This window comes from Protopterus annectens, chromosome 4.part0, assembly GCF_019279795.1.
Source record: "Protopterus annectens isolate FY-2018-M chromosome 4.part0, PAN1.0, whole genome shotgun sequence".
NCBI classification, from domain to species: domain Eukaryota; kingdom Metazoa; phylum Chordata; order Ceratodontiformes; family Protopteridae; genus Protopterus; species Protopterus annectens.
In genome coordinates, this window is record NC_056733.1 from 299,399,548 (window position 1) to 299,422,073 (window position 22,526).

The window sequence follows — 22,526 nt, forward strand, 5'->3', positions numbered from 1 at the left end:
ATTTATGTGACTGTTAATGAAATTTAGCTAGGTGTGCTTTTCTACAGGACAAGGAAGAGTGGGGAAATCTCAACATCAATTTAAGTATTGTGGACTAACATCAGAACTGAAGCCATACATACATTCATAGGTAGTTAAGAGGCTTGTAGTCTAGGGCACCACAAGGGACCTAGCTAAAATTTTCAATAGTCCACAGCACTTTCTAGTTAAGTGACCTACTCAAAGGCATATAGTAAGTAAATGGAGGCTGATCAAACCCTGGAATATAAGAAGCATATCATTAACAGCTCATAGCCTTAGTCTTCTGCACTAACCACTAGACACACTCAACAAGTACACATCTTTGGTTTGGTCTTCAGATCCCTTACTGTCTTTTTTCATGTCATGCTTAGTGCTCTTAGGACGGCCCTTGGGTCTGTCACTGTTGTAAGAGGATCCCGCTGCAGTCACATACTGTGAAATAAAGTAAGTCTTGAGCCTCTTACAGCTCTGGTATCTTGAATGAACTACACAAAGCTGCAGTAAAAAGGGAAATCAGGGTCCATACTAGTGACTTGGAGACCACTTAAACACTTTAGACACTAACTGTAGGCACTTTCTTATGATAAACTCTAAGGAAAACTATACAATGAAAACATAAAAATGGAATGGAGAAACTTGGGAGAGTTCACTCCTTGCAACCATTTGCTGGGTGCGGACATAACACCAGGTTTAAATGAGGTCATAAATTTAAAATGTTTTTTAACACACAGATAAATTTGTAATTAGTTCCAAATGCATTTTTGAAATGATTTTATTAATGTGTTTATATACATTTAGAAGTATATATATATTTTTTTACAAAGTATAATATACATTTTTCATGTACTATTGGCATTAATTGGTATCTTATGTCATTTCCTGTTAAGGTAATTCATTATAAAAGGAAGGGGTAGGGTTATATGTGATGTTTCTGATGAAGTTCACAGTATTAAAAAGTGAATGAAAGTGCTAATCTACATTGTCCGAGTGTAGCTTTCTGGATAGTGATTCATAGCTGGGTGTTCAAAGTTTCTCATTTGTGGGGATGCTGACAAAGTCAAATAGGGCATGATCTCCTGAGTACAGATTTAGTGTGAAACTGTCAACCCATCAATGAAAATAATTTCCACATTTTAACTTACTTCCAAAGTAAGATCTTAAATATCATTAACCTCATTTAACTTGCTGACATCTCTAAAAGGGATGAAGTATTACTCAAATGATTTTTTAAGATGCAATGAAAAATACTAATAAAGACAAACACTTTATATACAATATTACAATTTATAAGATGAAAACTGTGCAAATTACTCAGCAATTAGCATAATTACAGGCAGAACAAGAGAAAAAAACATCTATGTTCTGGTCTAGTAGATTAAATATTGCTTGCTGAGTTGTGGGTCTCTCCTATGTAAAAGTTACCAGCTCTGCAGGGATACAGCACCAGTTTTGTACAAGGCTGCACGACCAACAATGGACTGCATATCCATTAATGTCTTCAGAGTTCTGTGCAAATATGTAGCACCTCCAGAAATAAAATTATACTACTTTTGTAATATTGTGGTATTTACATCAGACATCTACAGTCTTTATAGGAATTCAAAATTTACATAAAACAATATACAGTTTCCATATCCAACAGCTTCTCTTTAATAAATAGTGTTATTTTAAGAAATCTGTTCATTTTGGCACCACATTCAAACTTGAGGCCATAAAAAGTCCAAATGACCTTGCCAAAGTTTTCTGTATTTTTAACCTTTAACACTTTAGAACATAATGGTTACTACCATGCTTTCTCTTCCTGCACTTATAAGTGCACAGACTCTAAAATAGACTGAACGCCTGCCTAAGGCAGGTTTAGCCTGGATCCGTTTTAGTTTCCACCTTGCTCGTATTCTTTCCATTATGGCTTTCCTGCTCACATTTAGCAGGGCAGTATGCTGAAATGTAATAGTTATTAACACTTTCAGAAGTGTTCGGTTTGCACGATCATTTCTTTACCATACTACATCACATGCGCAGGTGGGATAACGGGTCCTTTTCCAGTTAAATAAAGTGCTTATTTATTTCCTTCATGATGACACGACAGCACCAAAATAGTCATGGCCAGTTTGTCTACTCCTCTTCCTTCTCATCCACTGGCCTAAACAATGTACTGTAGACATCCTGGACTGTTTCTAGAAGCAACTCCAAATCCTCTGGATATTGGGTCTGCAGTTCATTATTTGCCACATAATGAGTACCAACAAACTCGGCAAAATAACGACCAACTTCTGGGTGTGTAATTTGTAAAGGTGCAGGACTGTATTCCAAGTTCTCTGTTGACACACACAAAACACTGATTAGTAAATACATATATATTTTTATTTTGATAAGCCATATATATCATTGTATAACTAGTTATCTTATTGTGCTACAGCTGTATTGTCTTTTCTAATTATAAGCCTAAAAGGAAAATTATTTTCATTACCTACATAGCAACAGATTCTTAGCAATTTCATCTACATGGCACATCCTACCAGCAGATGCTGTTCCAGTACTAATCTTTCAAACAATTCAGTCTAGAGAACCACCTCAATTAACACACACACACACACACACACACACACACACACACACACACACACACACACACACACACAAACACACAGAGTCATGCTCAGTGACATAATTGAAAAGGCATAACCCCTTCAATTGTTTCCCACTTACAGGTCACAAAAAATTAAGACTTGGTTCAAATTATTTTACAATAAAGAAAAGCACACAATACTGAAAAAAAATAGTAGAACCCTACAAAAAAGTCATGCTATAATTGTGAAACCAAAAGAATGAAGAGAAGGAGAGAAGTCAGAATTGTTAACTAATTTATTTTAAACTCTAGTGGTGTGCCAGAAAGGTTATATGCAGAAAACAACAGGAAGTGTACAGAAGTATAATGTCTCTCCAAAGCCTGGGACTTTCTTTCCCTAATCCAGAAAGGGGTGGTCAAAGAAATGAGAAAGGTGACTACAGTGAAATCTTATAACACTGTTTAGACTTAAACAAATCTGGCTTCTGATACACAACTTGTCAATACAAATTATTTACTCACTGCTCTCATACTGGGACCTTCAAACTCTGGAAGATGGCATTTTGGTTCATCCCAATAAATAATGAAGCTCTGTGTTCAGCTCATAAATACCCATCACAGCTCATAAATACCCATCAGTAGCCAGACTTAGACTGCCATGTGATATTAAAAAGTCATTCACTGACAGCGTCCAATCTAGTCTCAGATTCAGGGTAGCAACAAACCTTCCTAAAAGTACATATGGCAGCCAAGGCCTTCTGTGAAAATGTACAGGGAAATTAAGAAATTAAGACAGTGCCACTTGTGGTCAATGAACCTTCTTTCACAGAACTTCCACTACAAGATCATACCCCAGACTGGAACACCAAATTTGCTTGTGACAGCCAAAACAACCCCTGAGCTTCAGAATGTTACAAACATTACCCAACTTTCCTTGACCTCCATTGGAGCCTGCTCAAATAATAGTCTAACTTATACTAAATCCTAAAAATAAACATTCTTTCCAGCAAAGGTACCACCATTGAAGCTATTTTCTACACAATTCCTAGGTGTCATAATTGATGAAAATCTAAAGTTGCTTCTCCACCTTCACAAATCTGCATTCAACCCAGCTTGCTAAACCTGAGCAGTACTACAAAAAACTGCTGAGCTCACCATCAGTGTAAACAACAAAACCCACTACTGCACAACTATAAAACAACTCAACTGGCTTCAATATCCAATTACTTCAAGTAATATCAAGTCGAAATAGCTCATACAATTTTACATATCCCAGATAGCTGCCCATCCCTTCTGAATTTTCTTCAGTGGTATACTGACTGAAAAAATGTCAATTCTCTGATGATGTCCTGACCTATAGCACCCTCCCTCAACACTCCTGAGCGTGTCATCCTTCAGACGAGATGCTAAACTCAGGCTCTATCCACTGAGTTGGTGGTAGCTCAGGTGGATGTAAAGATACCATAACACCTACAGAAAAGAGTGGGAAAGTTCCCCAATCCCTGGCCAAATGTCCTCTAGTTTCATATAAATCATCCAGGGTCTCCCTTGAAAAGTGGTTACTAGGCTAATGAAACTAACTCAGTCAACAAAGGATAGATACATAGAAAAATAAACAAGCAAACAGTCTTGATACATCCAAAACCGTTTAATCTAAAACACAAAACATAACATAAATAAATAAATAAATAAAACAGTGGTGGGGAGTTGTGTCTCCTACACCCCCTACTAATTATATATTCTAACTCCAAGATCGCATAACAGTGGGGAAAACAGCAAACTGCCATAACCCACTTTTTTACTCATTTTTCTACAGAGGGGTCAGGGTGTTGCATCAACTGCTGCCATCTCTTAATTCAATGCCACTCTCTTACCTTCTTTTTTTGACAGTCAAGCTTGACTGTTGCACATCTTCTCTCACACAATCCATCCACCTCTTTACTTGATGCCCTCATCCAGCTTACATTCTTCTTGTCTGACACAAATCTTCTTCACCAGATTGTCTTATTTTCCTCCACATGGGCCTAAACCACTGTAATCTGTTCTTTATGATCTTCTCTGTAATTGAAGCTACATGGGCTTCTGGTCTACTGTCCTCATTTCTTCTTCTGTTCCACAGTATGCATCCTGCCACCTGTCTTAGGCACTTCATCTCCATCACCTCAGGTTTTCTCCACTGCTCTGCCTTCCCTGCCTAGGTTCCTGTGGCATTCAGTAGCATTCTTTTTGTCACACACTACTACTGATAATCTGTTCCAGTAGTCTATACCTCTCTGATTCTAGCTCTGACTTTCTCATTCATAGGTTCATACGTTAATAGGAGGTTATTAGGCTAATGGCTCAGAAGCCCTTATAAGCCTAGCCATATTCATCTTTAGTTGCTCCAATTGTTAGTAGTTAGGTGAGCAAAGTTCAAAGAGGTTTGAGTCTATGGTAATTAATACCAACTGCCTCTGTCCATGATGGACATAGGCACCACACCAGGAGTGAATTTACCACGAGTGAATTTACGGTCACAAATCCATTGATCTAGTTTGCATATGAATAGGGTCAGGAAGGGACTTTGCTTGGCGTGAATGGGAAGCTTGCTCCAGAGAAGGGGCAGTCTCTGGGACATGTATCTATCTCTTCAGCATGATTTGTTCATGTTAGTGGCTAGGTTAAGATCCCTGGATAAATGACCCTAATTAGTTTGATTTATGAATGTGTAGCATTTTCATCAGGGCCAGGTCTGAGATTGCCCTGTAAGCCAGGCACATGTCACCCTTTAGCAGCCTGCGGGAGACAGAATACAGTGACAGGGCCTTCAGTCTTTCTGTGCAGGATTTGTTTTGTGAACTCTGTATTTTCTTGGTGAGAAACCTCTGTGGTCCCTCCAGCTGTCGCAGGTGTCTGGTGAGATACATGCAAAAGGGAGCACTGTACTCAATTATTGGTCTAATGAGGGCCAAATACAATGGAATTATAACATTTTTCAATCTAGATGTGATGCCTTTACTTATGAGATGTACCACATAGGATTTCCTTACTACTGTGGATACGTGGTGGTCAAAGTTCAGATTGCCATCAACCTGAGTACCCAGATCTCAGATCACTGATTGTACACTTAGAGGGGTGCTGACTATAATGTAATTAGGGATGTCAGCCTTCCCAAAGGGGATAATAATGCATTTTTTTGCATTTAGCTTCAGTCCTTGGCTTTGGCACCAACTGTTTATTTGTGTTAACCCTTTCTTCAGTATGTTGGCATTGCTGGAGGCTCAATGATTGCTTCCAATTTCCAATCATCACTGATATTGCTCAGCCACAGGTTGTCCAGATTTGACTGGACTTCTGAGAAATAGATTCAAAACAGTAAAGTGCCCAGCACAGAACCCTGGTGACTGGTCTTTTGCTAGAGGTGAAGTCACCCACTTTGACAGTATGTGTCTGGCTATCTGGTGACATAGGGGTTAATTCCAAGTTGGGAGAGTTTCTCTATAATACCTGAGTGAGGGATTGTGTCAAATGCCTTGGCTAGGTTGAGGTAGGCAGTATGCACTGTCTTTCCCTCATCCAGGGCCTTGGTGACTTTCTCAAAGAAGTCAACCAGGTTAAACAGACATGATCTACCCTTAACGAATCCAAACTGGGTTGGATCCAGAGTTTGGCAATTACCTATGTCCTTGTTGATAAGCTCAATAATGATTCTTTCCATGGACTTCCCTTCTCTTCAACCACCCCTCTGAGATACTTAAAGTGCTTAACCTGTTTCATTATTTTCCCTTCTACCTCAGGTTTCAGCTTCCTCTGATTTCTGCCATTTGTTGCCACTACAACTGCTTATGTGTAATTAGTTTCATGCCATGTGCCCTCAGTTTTGCATTCCATTCTCTTATGGTCTTCCATGTCAAAAACGTCAAATCACATGTAGCTACTAGCTCAAAGGGAGACTGTGTTAAGGCCTGCAGTACTAATTCAAATCCCATGACAGAAAGAGGTCTTTACAAGTGGGCCTGAGAAGCAATGTGCCGTTCAAAAAGGCTTTAAACAGCTTAGAAAAAGGTAAAGATGAGTTTTGAAACCCTACTTGAAAATTAGAAATGGCAGCCAGTTAAACTTTGACAGTAGATGCACTAGCACCCCCATTGAACAATTTTGCCAAAAATTCAAGAATAGAATGAATTGCAGCTAAAAAGGGGTCTACTTGATTTTGCTCAGCCCAATAATCAAACTTCCTCTACTTACTCCTGTAGAGCTTCCTCATGGAAGGTTTTTGTGAAGACAGGAGAATAGAATGGATAAGGGAGGAAAGCATGGGCTGAATGGCTACTAATGGAACTGGAGAAACCATGCAGTCGGTTTGAGATTTTGAAGGTCCAGGAGAACCAGGCCTGTTGGATGAGACAGTAAGTCCAGAATTGTATCCAGAATCCAAGGGGGATGCAGGAGGTGAGGCCAGAGGAAAGGGAACCAAATTTCTCGAGGCCAATAAGGGACAATGAGGATGACTGCCCTCTTCAACCTGACTGCTTTCTGAAGGAATTTGGGGATAAAAGGAATTCGGGGATAAGTGTACAGGAGACCGGGGACCAATCATGGAGCAGATCATCCCTCAGTGGTTCCCCCAGTGGGGAGGGGGGGATTCAGGGCAAAAAAGTTGCTGTACTTGTTCAGGAGAGATGTGAAGAGATTGCAGCAAGGCTGGCCCCACTACTGGAAGATCATGTCTGACACTCTGTTGTTGAGTGACCACTTGTAAGGAAGTAGAATGGACCTGCTCAATTTGTCTGTTATCACATTAGACTTGCTCAGAATCAGAAAGCAGTTGGAGGTCATCTCCCGTTGCCACACTTTTAGGGCTTCTTGACATAAGGGGTAGGACTTGGTCCCTCCTTGTCTGTTGATATACGAAACCACCTGACATATTGTTTGCTTGAACCGCAATTATTCTGAGAGGAAGAGAATCTTGGAATGCCTGCAATGCCAACAGCACCACTCTCATCTCAAGAACACTGATATGCAAGTTTGTCTCTTCAGGGAATCAAGTGCTTGGACCATCTTGCCCAAGAAATGCCCCCCCACCCGATATGGGAAGCGTCTGTGGTCACTATGGCCTTGGGCTGAGGGAGGACAAAGGGGCAACCTTGTAAAGTTTGCCGTAACTGCATCCACCAGGAAAGGTATTGCTTGCTAACCTCAGAAATCCTTATTTTCATAGACATGGGCTGAGAGATCATCGAGCATTGCATCTGAAGTATCCACTGCAGAATCCTCATGGGATATCTTGCCCAAGGACAGAAGGATTATTGCTGTTGACACTGACTCCAATTCCCGAAGAACCAACTATGCTGAAATCCTGGTACTGACTCAGATTATTTTCCTGATCTGAGATTTTATTTTTTGTAGTCTCGACACAGGAAGAGATGCTATCATTGACCCTGTGTCAAATACTGCCCCTGTGAATTCCAGAGATTGAGTGGATTGTAACTGTGACTTCCTGTAATTGACTGTTATGCCTAGATGTGAACGAGTATACAACATGTGGTCTCTCGCTTGTACCAGTTGATGCCAAGTCAGGGCGGCGATGAGCTAATCATTCAAATACGGAAAAACCCAGAATCCCTGCAGTCTCAAGTGAGCTGCTTCCACTGCCATGCACTTGGTGAACACCCTGGGGCTGTGGTGAGACCACAGGGCAGTGCTCTGAACTGGTAATAACTGGATCCCAGCAGGAGGTGTAGCTATTTCTCGATCTCATGTTCATCTTGATGTGATAGTATGCATCCTGAAGGTCTGTCAAGCACATCCAATTGTCCTTGCTCAGAAAGGGTAAAATGGACTGAACCATGACCATCCGGAACTGGGTGTGTCAAACTGCTTTGTTTAGCATACTGAGATCCAAAATTGGTCTCCAGTCCCCTGTTTTCTTTGGCACTAAAAAGAATCTTGAGTAAGTTCTGGACTTTATCTGGTCTGGAGGGACTTCCTGGATGACTCTTTTTTTTTTAGTGGCTTTTGTACTTCTAGAGCTGCTACTTCCCTCTGACTGGGTGGAACATTGGGGATTCTGTTAGGCACAGGGCGCAGAAGGGAAAGGGAATAATATAACCTCTGGAAACAGTCCTCTGCACCCAGGTATTTTTTGTTAAACTTCTCCAGGGTTCCAGGTACAGGGATAAGATATCCCTGACTGCCTCCAGAGGAAGACAATCTAGGCCTCCATTCCAAAGAGCTTTAAGCGTCTGTCGGAAAATGAATTTCTCGACCTCAGGTTTTGTGAGCCTCCTCTGCCACAGGAGTGTCTTCTACCATAATCGCTCCACCTGGTCCTGGGGGAGCTACCTCCACTTGTGTCCTGGAAAGGACCCTGCGATTTCTTGAACCATATCTTATGATCTCTCCTTTGGTTCCAAAAGGTCCACTGAGGGGTAGAAAAACATATGTCCACTCCAGACAGGGTCTTCCCATCCGTCTCACACCTGGAGAGTGCGTCTTTCAATGTGGGTCCAAACAAGGAGGAACTGTCAAAAGGAGCATTGACAAAATATGACTTAAAAGGCTCAGAAAAATCACACAAGCACATTCAGCCGTGCCTCCTAATGGAAATGTCTGAACCCACAGCCCTTGAGGATCCTTCTGTAGTTGGGAAATGAGCCTCATGGATGAATTATTGATCGGCTGAAAGGTAGCCAACTGTGAGGCCACAGAAGATTGTGCCTCTTCACTAATGGTCCCTGCCAAAAAGTTGGAAAGCTCCTTGATTAAGTTCCTTTGCAACCTTGTGAAGGGAGCCAAATAGTTCAGAGATCGTATGGCACACATTGCTGAACCATATACACACTTCCCAAACCTGTCCAACGCCCTAGACTCCCTGTTAGCTGGGTGGACAGAGGAATTCTGTTCTGCGAGTTCCATGGCCATGGCCATGAACATGGCATCAACTGGTGCACCCTTGCTCCAATGCTTTCTCCTGACTGGTGGAGCCAGAATCCTATTAGGTCTTTTGGGGATCTGCTCAATCATTTCAGGCTCCTTCCACACCCACCAAGACACCAGGTCAATAAGGTCATCAGCAGGCAGGGTGGCACAGGAGGTAGACAGGCCAGTCCCAAAGGTGTACAGAAGCACTGACTCCTCAGGAGTCAGATTTTGGGTTGACTAACCAAACTTCTGCCTAAGGATCTCAAGAATGTCTCCAAAGGAGACGTTATTGGGTGGTGACTTGGGAGACACTTCTCCTTCATCGAAGTCAGTGTTCTCTATGACAAACTCTTGTGGGGAGTCCAAGTGCTTCCCCTTGCACATTTTGTTCCTAGGAAGTTTTTCAGTGGGGTGTTCCACGGAAGTGTCAGAAGAAATAATACCCAGCTGGGTAGACTGGAAGCTTCGTGCTAGCTGTCCCAGTGGAGTGGAAAAATGAGGATCATGGAGCACAGACAGATGAGAAGTCACAGTTGGATTCAAGGAGGAAGGGCCCATCTACTCTACTGACAAAGAAAATACCCTCTTCATGACCTCAAAGGCTGACTGCTCCGGGGAGAAGGAAGACAATGGAGCCGAGAGGAGGAGTCTCTGGCCCACTATCTCCCCCTGCTCCAAGGGACGGACACCCGAGGTGGAACCCAGAGCTGAGCTGTCAAAGGCCAAGGCTCTGAGAGGAACAGATGGCTCTGAAAACTCGAAGTCCATTCCAACCCCTGCATCCAACCTAGAAGCTTCAGCTCCAAGAGTCACCCGGATCTGAAGATGTCAGAGCCAGCGCACTCAGAGTAGTAGTTGGATCCGAAGAAGACAATCTCTATGCATCTCACACAGATGGATCGGGAGCACTCAGAGCCAGGGACTCTAAAACCACATGTCAGGTCAGAGGAGGGACCAGACTCGGTGGAGGAGTGAAAGCATGTTGTTCCTGATCCTAAGGGGTAGGAACCTTGATGACTCCCTTCTGAAAATGCTCCATGAAGAATCTCACCATCCTCTCCACATCCTCTTCCATGACACGTCTGGAGGAGCAAGTTGAGTACACTGAGGGTGACTTAGAGTGCTACTCTAAAAAAGGCGAGGGCATCCTAAAGGGCATGGGTCCACACTTAGGCAGTAGACAGCATGAGGTAGGGGCCTTGGATCCGAAGAATCCTGAGACAGATCCGAAGGAACAGCAGAAGCCACCAACTTAATCGGCTATGAAGAAGGTCAAGTCCCGGATAGAGCTGGATCCCACTTCAGCTTTTTCTTCCTTGGTTCCGAGGAATTGGAAGCCACTGAGTCCAAGGATCTGGATCTTTTGGTTGTTTTAGAAGCAGGTGATTGAACTCCTGCAACAGCAGTAGAAAAGGGAGCAGGCAGAAAACCCTTTAAAATAAGTCTGTTCCACCTCTCAGTGAGAGCTCTGGGGTTGAACCCAGCACATATAGAACATTCTGAGTCCAAAAGGGCAGGCGCCAACAGTATACACACAATTGGTGGGAGTCAGAGAGCGGCATTGTGTGCCCACATTGGTCAAACTTTTTAAATCCCTTTTTCAGACATACTGACCAAACTGGAGGATGGCACAGAAAAACACAACAAAATAGTATGCAAGCACTACGAACTATAGAAGGATAATTTTTTTTTTTAAGCAGAATGGACTATGGTATTTTAAGGAAATACACCAGAGTGTAAAGGAAAGGGGAGGGAAAAAATACCAATGATAGAAATCGGAAAGTACACTAGTGTGCAAAAGGGGTAGAAAAAGGAAATTCTACACAACAAACACAGCAAAAATTAACAGAAGGTTATATCATAGCTACAGAAGACAGAAAAACAGCAAAAAAAGGAACTAAATTCCCACTTATCTCAATAGTAGCTCAAGAGCCAAGGCAACCATGTCTAAGCACAAAAGTGGGAAACAAGATCTGAGGGAGGTTGGGCTTAGAGCATTATCAGTAGGAAGGAAGCTCAAGAGTTTTCTGGCGACTGTGAGCTAGCAGAATGGCCGAGTAGGATCCAAGGGTCGGATCTGCGTCCCATTGGTTGAGGATTGAATGAAAATTGACAACATCAGATCAACTAATTTTTTCCTCCTTTTTTATTTGTTAACAAGAAAAATTCACTGGGAACATAAATGGGCACTGATGGAATCAAACTCAGCACTGTACAATGAAACACATTAGGAACTCACAACTTTAATCTTCTGTGACAAAATGTGATATGAACAACTTTCAACATTAATATGAAAGAAGGTGTTTTTGTTTTGAGGGGAAAATATAAACTCTGATCAATGGAAAAGATGGTGAATATTTCTATTGGCAATTATATTCACCTCAACAAAAAAGAGGTGACTGCAAATGCAAATACACACTTAAAATTTGCTGTCACCAAAAATAGGAAAAACTGCACTTAGGTACTATCAGCACTAGCTGTTCCTACGCAGTAACAACACTGGTACTTATTAGTTGTGACCATCCCTCCTGGTATGATTGTAGGGCAATTCTTTTGTGCTTTCTCCTGTTAACCTGGTGCACTTGGGCATTCTGAGACAGTGTGGCAACTGTCTAATGTACACAGACAACCCTCTCCTCTTTCCTCCCAACACTCATACCTGTGAGAGATGCACTGATATTGCCAAACTGGAAGCAGTGCACTCTCCAACCAAAGATGGACTAGCTGGTCAAGAGGAGAAGGTCAACACCTGCAACTCACTACATAGAACACTCAGCCCTCCAAAACACCAACCAGCACAACCCACACACAGAAATACAAACCATACACCCACCTTCACGGAGGCTCTCAATAAAAAATTTACCCAAACAACAGAAACCCCCCCCCCCCGAGACAGAAATGCACTCGAACACCACCACAACACAACACCAACGTCAGAACACATAGCTCACCACCACAGTGTGCCCCTCAACCCAAACCCTTAAGGCAAAACACTTTGCCCAATGTACTAATCATAGGAGACTCAATTGTGAGGCACACTGATGTCCCACTCACTAGGTGAACAAGAAGAAGGTGACAGTCAGTTGCCTATCAGGTGCCAGGATCCACCACATAACACATGCACTCAGGTCACTCCACAACAAGTACAAATTTGACTCAGTCATTGTCCATGTGGGTGTGAATGAATTGAGATGTGATGGAACTCTCGGATTATGTAGTCCAGGTAGGTATGACCCTAGCCCTGAGCAGTATTCTACCATCACCCAGAATGATACCACAGTATGAGTAGAAAATGACTGACTTCAACGATTGGCTAAGTTTCTGGTGCCATCCTAAGGGGATCCAGTATCTGTCTGCCTGGGATAATATGATTGACAGACCTTGATGCTTTGCCAGAGACGGCCTGCATCTGTCGCCCCTGGGATTCCAGGTACTGGCTAAGGCTCTTGCCACCCCTATAGTACCTTTTTTAGGCAGTGTTCCAAAGACCAAAATTCCACTGTAACAGCTACAAACAAATGCAATCTGATGGTCATAGGTTCATAGGTTCATAGGTTCATAGGTTAGTACTAAGCTAACTGCCTTTGCGAGCCATTTTAAGCCTAGCCAATTATCCCTTGTGAGACTCAAACCCTGCACCTTGTGTTTGTAAGGCAAACACCTTAACCATTAGGCCACCCTCCCAACCCCTTGCTGCTCAATGCTAGAAGTCTAAATCTCAAGATGCATTTGCTCAAAGTTCTCCTCAAAATGGAGAATGTTGACATCTGTGCTGTAATGGAGACCTGGTTTAAAGAGGCAGAAAGCACCCCTGCACTCCCAGGCTACAACTCATTCCATACCTCTAGGCCCCAGAATACGTCCAGAAGCGCCAAAGGTGGTGGTGTCGCCATACTCTTAAAGGATAAGCACACCTCTAGACTGGTAGCCCAGCACAATGCATCCAAGATACGTCAGGTACAACTAACACTGGGTAAGATGGAGATACAAGTCATAGTCTGCTACAGAACCCCAAACATGTCCCTAGACTCTCACTCCAAGTTCCTAAGCACCCTGGAATCTATCAAGGTCCAACCCAATACTCTCATACTGAGTGTCTTCAACTACCCTTCCATCAACTGGGAAAACTATTCAAGTACAATGTACAGGATCAACGCCTACCCTTCCATCAACTGGGAAATCTATTCAAGTACAATGTACAGACCCAATGCTTTCTGGAATTTATCAATTCCAATGCCCTGGACCAGCTCATTCTGACCCCCACTAGAGGAAGCAACATCCCCGACCTGGTTATCACCAACATAGGAGACCATTGCTCCACACCTATAGTCAATTTCTCCCTGGTTAAATATGACCACAAACTGATCACCATGGACATCTCTATCTCACCTACACTCCCCCGCTAAGGTGACCATCCTGACAAACTTCTCTAAAGATAACTTTGGGCTCCTAAAAACAGAGGTGGCTAACTTCTCGGCACCCATGCCAATGGAAAATAGCTGCATGACTGCAGAATCATACACTAATGCACTATACGAGCATGTACACAAATGCATGGACCTTGTCATACCAAATAGAACCAAGACGCTCTCCTCTAAAAAAAAGGAAGCCAATCTGTAGGTCCCCGGCTATCAATAAACTCTACAACAGAAAAAAGAAACAGTTGCAGAAAAAAATGAAGTCACAAGACTGGAAAACCTCCCTTATCAGTCTCAGCAAAAAGCTGAGAGCCCTTATCAAATGCTCTAAAGCCAGCTATGAAGGCAGAATTGCAGCTGACACCAAAAACAACCATAAAGCCTTCTATAGCTATATCAAAAATCTCAAAAGCAATACCCAGATTTGCTCTGAGTTATTGCACAATAGGTTGTAGAAAAGAAGGAAGAAAATCAGAGCAAAAATTAGGAGGTGTAGCAGCCATCAGGATAAAAACACGCTCATCACACTAAACAAACAACTCAGAGCACTAACAAAGCCCACCAAAACCAAATGCGAGGTAAACTTGGCCATCCAATCCAAGGACAGGCACAAGGCATTCTTTAGCTATGTCCACAACCTCAAAGGCAATACACATTTGTGTGCAGATCTCATTGTTAATGGAGACTCCTATATGAACCAGAAGATATAGCAAAACTATTGGCTAATAAATTAGCTCCAACTTTACTTCTCTCTCCCCTTCAACGTCCCCTAAGGAAATATAATCAAATATAACTCCCCCTACAAAATATAACGCCACCTACTAACACTAATCACTAATCATCATCATCTGATGTAGAGGGCAAGGAAAAAGCACTAACAAAGCTCCTTTAGTAAATTCCAGTAAATATTTTCTGTTCATAGAGGTAGAAACAGGAGACTGGAAGTTTTTTTCATAATGTTCACTTTTCTTGAGAAAAACACTTTGGAAAATGACAGACACTTGACCCAGATTCACATTTACCATCCTAGCTGAGTGAAAACCCTTTACTTGCCCTTTCCTCTGAGACCAAAAAGAGTGGTTTCCCCTTGCCCACCAAGGGCATCCCTACAGCCACAGAGGACATGGCTACCCCCTGTCTTTGATGGCTGTAGGTGCAACACCAAAATGCCCGGAGGGAAAAGATGAGTGGTTTGAGGAAAAAGTGGCTACAGAGTCACCCACCAGCAACTGTGGAAATAAGAGATGGCCTGGCACCTAAAGATTCCCTAACAGCTTTCTTCTTCTTGTGGACAGGGTCAGGAAAAAATGCAGTGACTGGTGGTTGCTCGATAGGTAAGCTGAGAATGAGGCCTCAAAGTCAGACAGTTGAGCCTGGACAAGCTGCTAAAAAGGTAAAGCACAGAACAAGTAGTACTGAGGTAAGTAGACCACAGACAGTCCCCCCGAAGCACACTATTTTGCCACAAATACACATAAACACACCTAAAAAAAGTCTGTTAAACAATAGATTTTTTTTACACAAAAGGAACACGTAAGTATTTATGCATAAACTCACTTAGAAATGCAATGATAGTCTTAAACAATTAGTTTCCAAGCAAAACAAATATTTCAGTCATAAAAACACAAGTTTTCCTCAGAAAAATAGATTTAGTGGTACATTTCCCCAACAGCTGACTTATCTGTTCAGCTCTGAAAGATCTGGAGCCAACTGACAGTTCCACTGGGCCCACCAAAGGAACATTCTTCAGCGGCTAAAAAGCTCTGAGGACATTTGTGCTTTGACTACCTTTATATGGAGCTCCTCTCCAGCTCCTATCAGAGATCATGGAAGGTGTCTTTATGCTTTGAATAATTGCTGGTCACAGGGTGCAGGACCCAAACAGTTTAGGCTACTGTAACTGTGATCTGTATGCTGAACATCAATGCTTCTTACCTTGCATGCATCTATAAATTTTAGCATCTGGTGGTAGTCACTCACTTTTGCATCAGAAAAGAAAGATAAAAAATTAGAGTCCAATGTGAAGCCCCTCGGGACTTCACCCACTCATATCCTGTATTTGACATGCTCAGTGTTCTGTTAAGTAACTATTTTTATCCAGTCAGGTAAACAGCAGTTATACTAAAAAAGTTTTAGAATATGTAGTATACCTATATCTCAGTGTGAGTACATCAATGACTTAATAAAGAATATAACAAAAGTATGATCAGTGCAATCTACAGGCCTGCAGAAAAAAAAATGAAAACCAAAGTAGTAATGATGAAGGAATCATGCAGTGCATCATAAGCTGAAATTCTGTCCCCTCAAACACCACCTTACACATGTGTGCCAACCTTAGACTTAACCTAAATCTATCCCTGTGGCTAACCCCAACCCTACCCCTTAGCATATTAAAATCTCTTTCACACACACACACACACACACACACACACACACACACACACACACACACACACACACACACACACACACACACACACCAGAAAGTCTATCTTCTTGTCCAGCCCTTACTCTAACCCTAACTGACAAACACTCACAAATGCAATCTCACTCTTAATACTGAGCCTTTTGGTATACCTGCCAACTCACTACCAACTCATTCACTCTCCTTCTAGGGTGAGAACTAGCACATTCATTCTGTGGCTAAGGCAAGAGCCCTGCATCTTATTCCTTTTTGGTAAATGCGTCAGCTTATCAGCTCATTCATTCACTTTTGGATGTGAAAGTACAGAATCACCAAGCCCTCATCAATATAAAGGATCCTCCCGCCATGCCTAACTCACTTCCTGCAGCAGCTGGTGGCTATTAATAATCCACTCTCTAGGAGGTCCATCATATGCCTCTGCAATTACCAGGGAGCTCCCTTCTGAAATACATGTGGTGAAAGCCACATCATTCCAAAAGCTGCTACAAGCAATCCCAAAGCAGCCCTCTTGGTTTTAGTGGTGCACTGGGTAACTCCAACTTTCTTCCACAGGATGGGCAAGCCAGAATTGGCCACTCACTCCTGTCCTCCCTGACTTGGTCATTTCAGTGCCTGAACCACTAGTTAAACCCAGATCATCTACCTTGTGATCACAGCTTCATCACTCTACAACACAACCCTGAAGCAGGCAGTGTAATTAATAAGGAACAAGAACATAAAAACAGGCTGGAGAAAAGACAACACAGCCTGAAAACCTTAATCAGGTATGGTAAAAGAAAAGGGGAAAATGTTATTTGAATTTTAAGTTTTTTTATCTGTTTTTTTAATTTATTTATTTAACATTTGTTAACCGGGAAAGTCTGACTTGGAACAAAGCCAGTTTTCAGCAGAGGCCCAGGGAGAAATACTCCAGATGCATGTCTTTGTAACATTAACCAGGTAAAACAACAAGGTACAAGCTTCTCTTTTCAGGAGTGACCCATGGGACACTGTTTAGTGACTTGCTCACACTTGCAGGGCAGGAAAAAGAAGACTACAGCAACAAAACCCTGGGCTACACAATGAGGCTTGTTAACAGCCAGTACCTTAATCTTCTGTACTGAACTACAGATTACTAACAGAGCTAAGAAGGAGAGGAACAGAGCTGAATAGAGAGCATGGCAGTAGCAGTACTGGAAACAGTGGATTTATTTACTGTATGGGAGAGCAATAAATAAAGAATATATTTTAAAGATAAAAATAACAAGCAATATATCCATGGAGCCAGATCTGCGGTGGTGGCACTGCGGTAGCGTTGTCATCTCACAGTAAGACGTTGTCCTGTTCGATTCTCAGCTAGAGCGTCTTCTGTGTGGAGACATGCGTGAACGGGCGTACCTTCGTTGAAGGTTGTGTGTCAGGGCCGGCAACTCGGCACGTAAAAATCTACTGCCAATCATTAGCGGACTGGAGTTCCACTGTGGCGACCCCTAACCGGGAAAAGCCAAAAGACACAACATATCCATGGAGTCAGATAACTCACATGCATATGTTAAAAAGGTGCTCTGGATTATACAAGCAACTAACTTAAAATTCAGCATAAAAATGGTTAGTGAAGGAGTAGAGAAGGACATCACAGGTTCCATGTATATGGATGAGTAAGTGGTACATTACAGGCAGTCATGAATACAGTGATAGGAAAACTAATGAAAATGTTTACACATGCCTAATATGTTAAGATACACTAAGCGTGCATAATATGTTGAGGTTTATAAAGGCTTAATTATACCAATCAGTAATTCTTCAATGGCATTGTATTGTATCAAAAGTCAACTGTTGGGCTTAAAAATATATAGATTACATGCAGATATGTCAAAAGCCTACAACACAGTACAATGTGGGGTATTACTGCAAACTTGATATGCCATGAATACTGAAAATACATACATTTCTGTCACATCATGGTTACTAGTTAATGCATACAATGCTTAAAATGCAACAAAATAAGTCACACTGAATGAGACTTCATATTAACATTTCCCAGAATTCTGTACTAGTTCCAGTTTTGTTTAATTTGTTTTCATCTGATGCAACAGGAGAAATTAGGACTGATGCTACAAAATATGCATATCTTACAAAGGTGAGGCAAATGTTATGTAATGAACATCAACATGTCTTGAGGTGGTGAAATAGAAAATAAAGGAACGTGAAAGAGAATATCAAAATCTGGAAACGGATACTTTAGATTTAAGCTGATAGGATGCAAGACACTTTGTCATGGACAATATAACCAAATGCATATAAAGGAATTTTTCTAAGATTTACTACTTCATTAAAGGCATATCAAATTAAAAATGCAACCATATATGTAATTATTTGAAGTACTTGCTAAATAATTCATAAAACCACCACACTCCCTCAAAGGACACAACATTTAACATCCCCCATCCCATCCCTACACAAAACTAAAGATATATGGCTAAACCTTCACCATAACACTAAGCATATACCTAATACTAAGTCTTAAACCTAACCCCCAACCCAGACTCCAAGTTTAACTCTACAGTCAGTGAGTTCAGTAAACAATACAGAAAGGGCTTTGTCCAACTGGCCTTTCATTGCATATGGAATTCAGCCAAATCATCTTGATAAAACTGCTCTCAATACTGGGGTCCAGGCTATCCACAAACCAACAAGTGCATGAAGCACACAGAATGAAGCTGGGTATATCTGAAGCAATGAAGGATAAAATTATGTGCAACTACGGTGCTGTTCTCTGAGTTGTCTCAGTGCTGGACATAATATGTTAGTAGAAGGAAAGTAAACACATAGGTTATTTAGCAGGACTTAACCTGGTGGGTGTTTCTTTTATTATTTTTGCTGGTTATTGTACAAGTCTTCATAGGGTAAATAATCAAGTGCGCTTGTTCTTTCATCTTTAACTCATTCTGAAATTGCTCTGGCCTTGTATAAGCATGGATTCCTCTAAGTGCATACAGTGTTAGCATATTGGTACAGATCAGACTTAACAGACAAAAAGAGAGGAATGGAAAAAAAGGCATATTATGGTACATTTGCCCTTTTCCTGAGTTAATGTGATCTCATAGTTAAAATATACAAATAAGGGTGTATTGGGGCTTTAATCTTGGTATTCAGGTGGGTTTTGTGGTTTACTATCAAAATTGCGAACGGCACTACGTCGACTGTCATATAGTCGAACATGGAAGTTCGAAATCGGTAATTTCGAAGACAAAATAATCAATCTAGGAATGGTTTTAACATGGGTCGAGGTAGGGGAGATGTTTGTAGTTCGGAATACTACTGAACACCTACCTCGACCCATGTTAAAACCATTCCTAGATTGATTATTTTGTCTTCGACATTACTGATTTTGAACTTCCATGTTCGAGTATATGACAGTCGACGTAGTGCCGTTCGCAATTTTGATAGTAAACCGGGTTTTGTGTCACTCATTTTTGAGAGGGGCACTAGTTTCTTTCAGATAGTACTGCCATGTATTTTAGATATAAGCAGTGCTTCTTTATAGAAATGGAGTGGAAGCATTTTAATTTTTGTTTTAGTACACTGGTTTACTGCTGTTTTCATTTTAAATCCATAAATGTAAATGAAGTGCAGTCTGGTTGACGGTATGTTGGCAATCATTACCTGCTGTGAGGGGTAGTGAGTTGTCTAGCATGTTGAGTGTGAAGAAACAAACATGTTTTTGTGGTATTAACCATATATGAGATAGTCAATTTTTATAATATATTTTATTTATTTATAAACTATTAACTGGGTAAGCCCTGCTGTGACCGGTCCACTTTCAGACAAGTAAATCCAGAATGTAGTACATGAAAGTATTCCTGCACATGTGTATTTAGTTATTTAAGTTTGTTTACCAGGGTAAGGTACTGATCAAAAATGACCAATTTTAAACCCAGCCTGGGTTGCAGAGACACAACAGGTATAAAAGTTACATTACATCAGATAGAAATATACATAGCATGCTTAACAATTTGGTGTAGATGAAAAACAATGTATAATTATTAACAAAGATATTTTGGTTATAAAAGTATACAGTGATACAACAGAGTATAAAATTAAGTAAATGACAAAAGAAAACAAGAGCTAGTGGAGATTATAGGTTCATAGGTAGGTACTACTCTATTGGCCCTTAAGCCTAGCCAAAAAGGTAACCTGGCTTTCGCCACCCAAGAAAATTATTTTGCTGTGCCACTGTCGAGCAGAGCTACAGAAGTGATCCCCAGGGTGAATTTCCTATTTTCTATCCACTCAACAAGATTTTTCTTGAAAAGTGCTAATGAGGCGCTTTGTTTGATATAGATAGGTAGTTTATTCCAGAGTATGGGAAGTCTCTAGGGCAGGAATCTATCGCTCCATGTTCTGTTTATTGTGGTGACAAGGTTTAGGTCCCTAGAGCGTGTAGCTCGGAGGGATTGTGATTTCTTTAAGTGGAGCATGTCCAACAGCTCTGGGTGTGACATACCTTTGTATGTTAGGCAGAGATCGCCTCTGAATAGGCAATATGTGATGGAGTAAAGCTGGAGGTATTTGAGACAGTCTGCATAGGGCATCTGTTTGCGGCCAGTAATCCGCTTTGCGAGGTATTTCTGCGGTCTTTCCAGTTGTTGCAGATGTCTTGTGAGGTACATACCAAAAGGGGCGTTGTACTCTATAATGGGTCTAATGAGAGATGAGTAGAGGGGAACAATGACCTCTTTTTTCCTGGATGAGAAACCTTTTTTGCTGAGGTGTGCCACACAGAAGGATTTCCTGACTAATGTGGTGATATGATTATCAAAGGCGAGACTACTGTCCACCTGTGTCCCAAAGTCTCTTATCACACTTTCGGTGTTAAGTTTACTATCACCTATGTGGTAGTTCATGGGTACAGAGTTTTTACCAAAGGGGATGACAATACACTTTTTGGCACTGAGCAGGAGGCCATGGCTTTGACACCAGGCATCTGTCTCAGTGAGGCCCTTTTGTAGGATGTCCACATCGTTAGGAGTTTCGATTATGGCTCCTAGTTTGCAGTCATTTGTGAAGTTCATTAGCCAAAGACTGTCTGTGTTAGCTTGTACTTCAGAGAAGTAGATACCAAACAGGAGAGGACCCAGGACTGAACCCTGTGGTACTCCACTTGTCACTGGTCTGAAGTCGGATTTGGAGTCTGCTACTTTCACAGTGTGGGTTCTGTCAGTGAGCCAGTTGGCAACCCATCTTGTGACATAGGGATTTATACCTAGTTTAGTGAGTTTATCTATAATTTCAGAGTGGGGGATGGTGTTGAAAGCCTTGGCAAGTTCTAGATAGGCTATGTGAACCACCTTACCCTTGTCTACAGCTTTGGTGACTGCTTCAAAGAAGTCTATCAGGTTTAGGAGACATGATCTGCCTTTTACAAACCCCAACTGGATGGGGTCCAGAGTTTGGAGATTACCAATGTCTTTGTTTATAAGTTCCATGATGATACGTTCCATGGTCTTGGAGACCAGCTTCATCAGGCTAATGGGGCGGTAGTTCCTGGGGTCTGTGGTGGCTCCCCCTTTGTGGAGTGGGATAACCATTGCTGTGTGCCATTCAGTGGGCACAAAGCCCGAGGTGAGGCTATGATTGAACATGGTACTCAGGTGGGGTGCCAGTTCAATCCGTAGTTCGTGTAGAACACCGCCTGGGATATTGTCATATCCCATGGATGCTGTGTTCTTGGCTTTGGAGAGTGTGGTTTTTACCTGTGCAGCTGTGATTACAGGAACTCTGCATTCTTCCAGTACAGAGATGGGCCCTTTAGGGTGTGAGAGGAGGGTAAAGTTAGCACTGAACCTATCTGCCTGGATGTTGGCAATATCAGTTGGTTCTGTATATTACTGCCATTGTACTGTAACTCAGAGCAGATCTGAGTGTTGCCATTGAGATTCTTGACATAGCTATAGAATGCTTTGTGGTTGTCTTTAGAATCAGTGGCAATTTTGTTTTTGTAACTAGCTTTGCAGGATTTTATGAGGGATCTCAGCTTCTTACTGAGGCTGACCAGGGAGTTCCTCCAATCATGGGATTTTACTCTTTTTTGCAACAGTTTCTTTCTTCTGTTGTAGAGTTTGTTTATGGCAGAGGACCACCAGACTGGCTTCATTTTTTTGGAGGATAGCATCTTAGTTCTGTTAGGGATAGCATGATCCATGCACTT

At 41.7% G+C, this 22,526-nt stretch overlaps 1 protein-coding gene across 2 annotated transcripts in view; it reads right to left on the bottom strand.

Annotated features, from left to right (window-relative positions):
• Positions 1-872: 872 nt before the first annotated feature.
• FBXO21 (F-box protein 21) overlaps positions 873-22,526 on the bottom strand; it is a 686,173-nt gene continuing 664,519 nt past the window's right edge. For both annotated transcript variants that reach the window (XM_044068290.1, XM_044068289.1), the window contains exon 12: positions 873-2,339. In XM_044068290.1, coding sequence (XP_043924225.1) covers positions 2,137-2,339 — 203 coding nt within the window. In that variant the 3' untranslated portion in view covers positions 873-2,136. The remainder of the gene's footprint in view (positions 2,340-22,526) is intronic.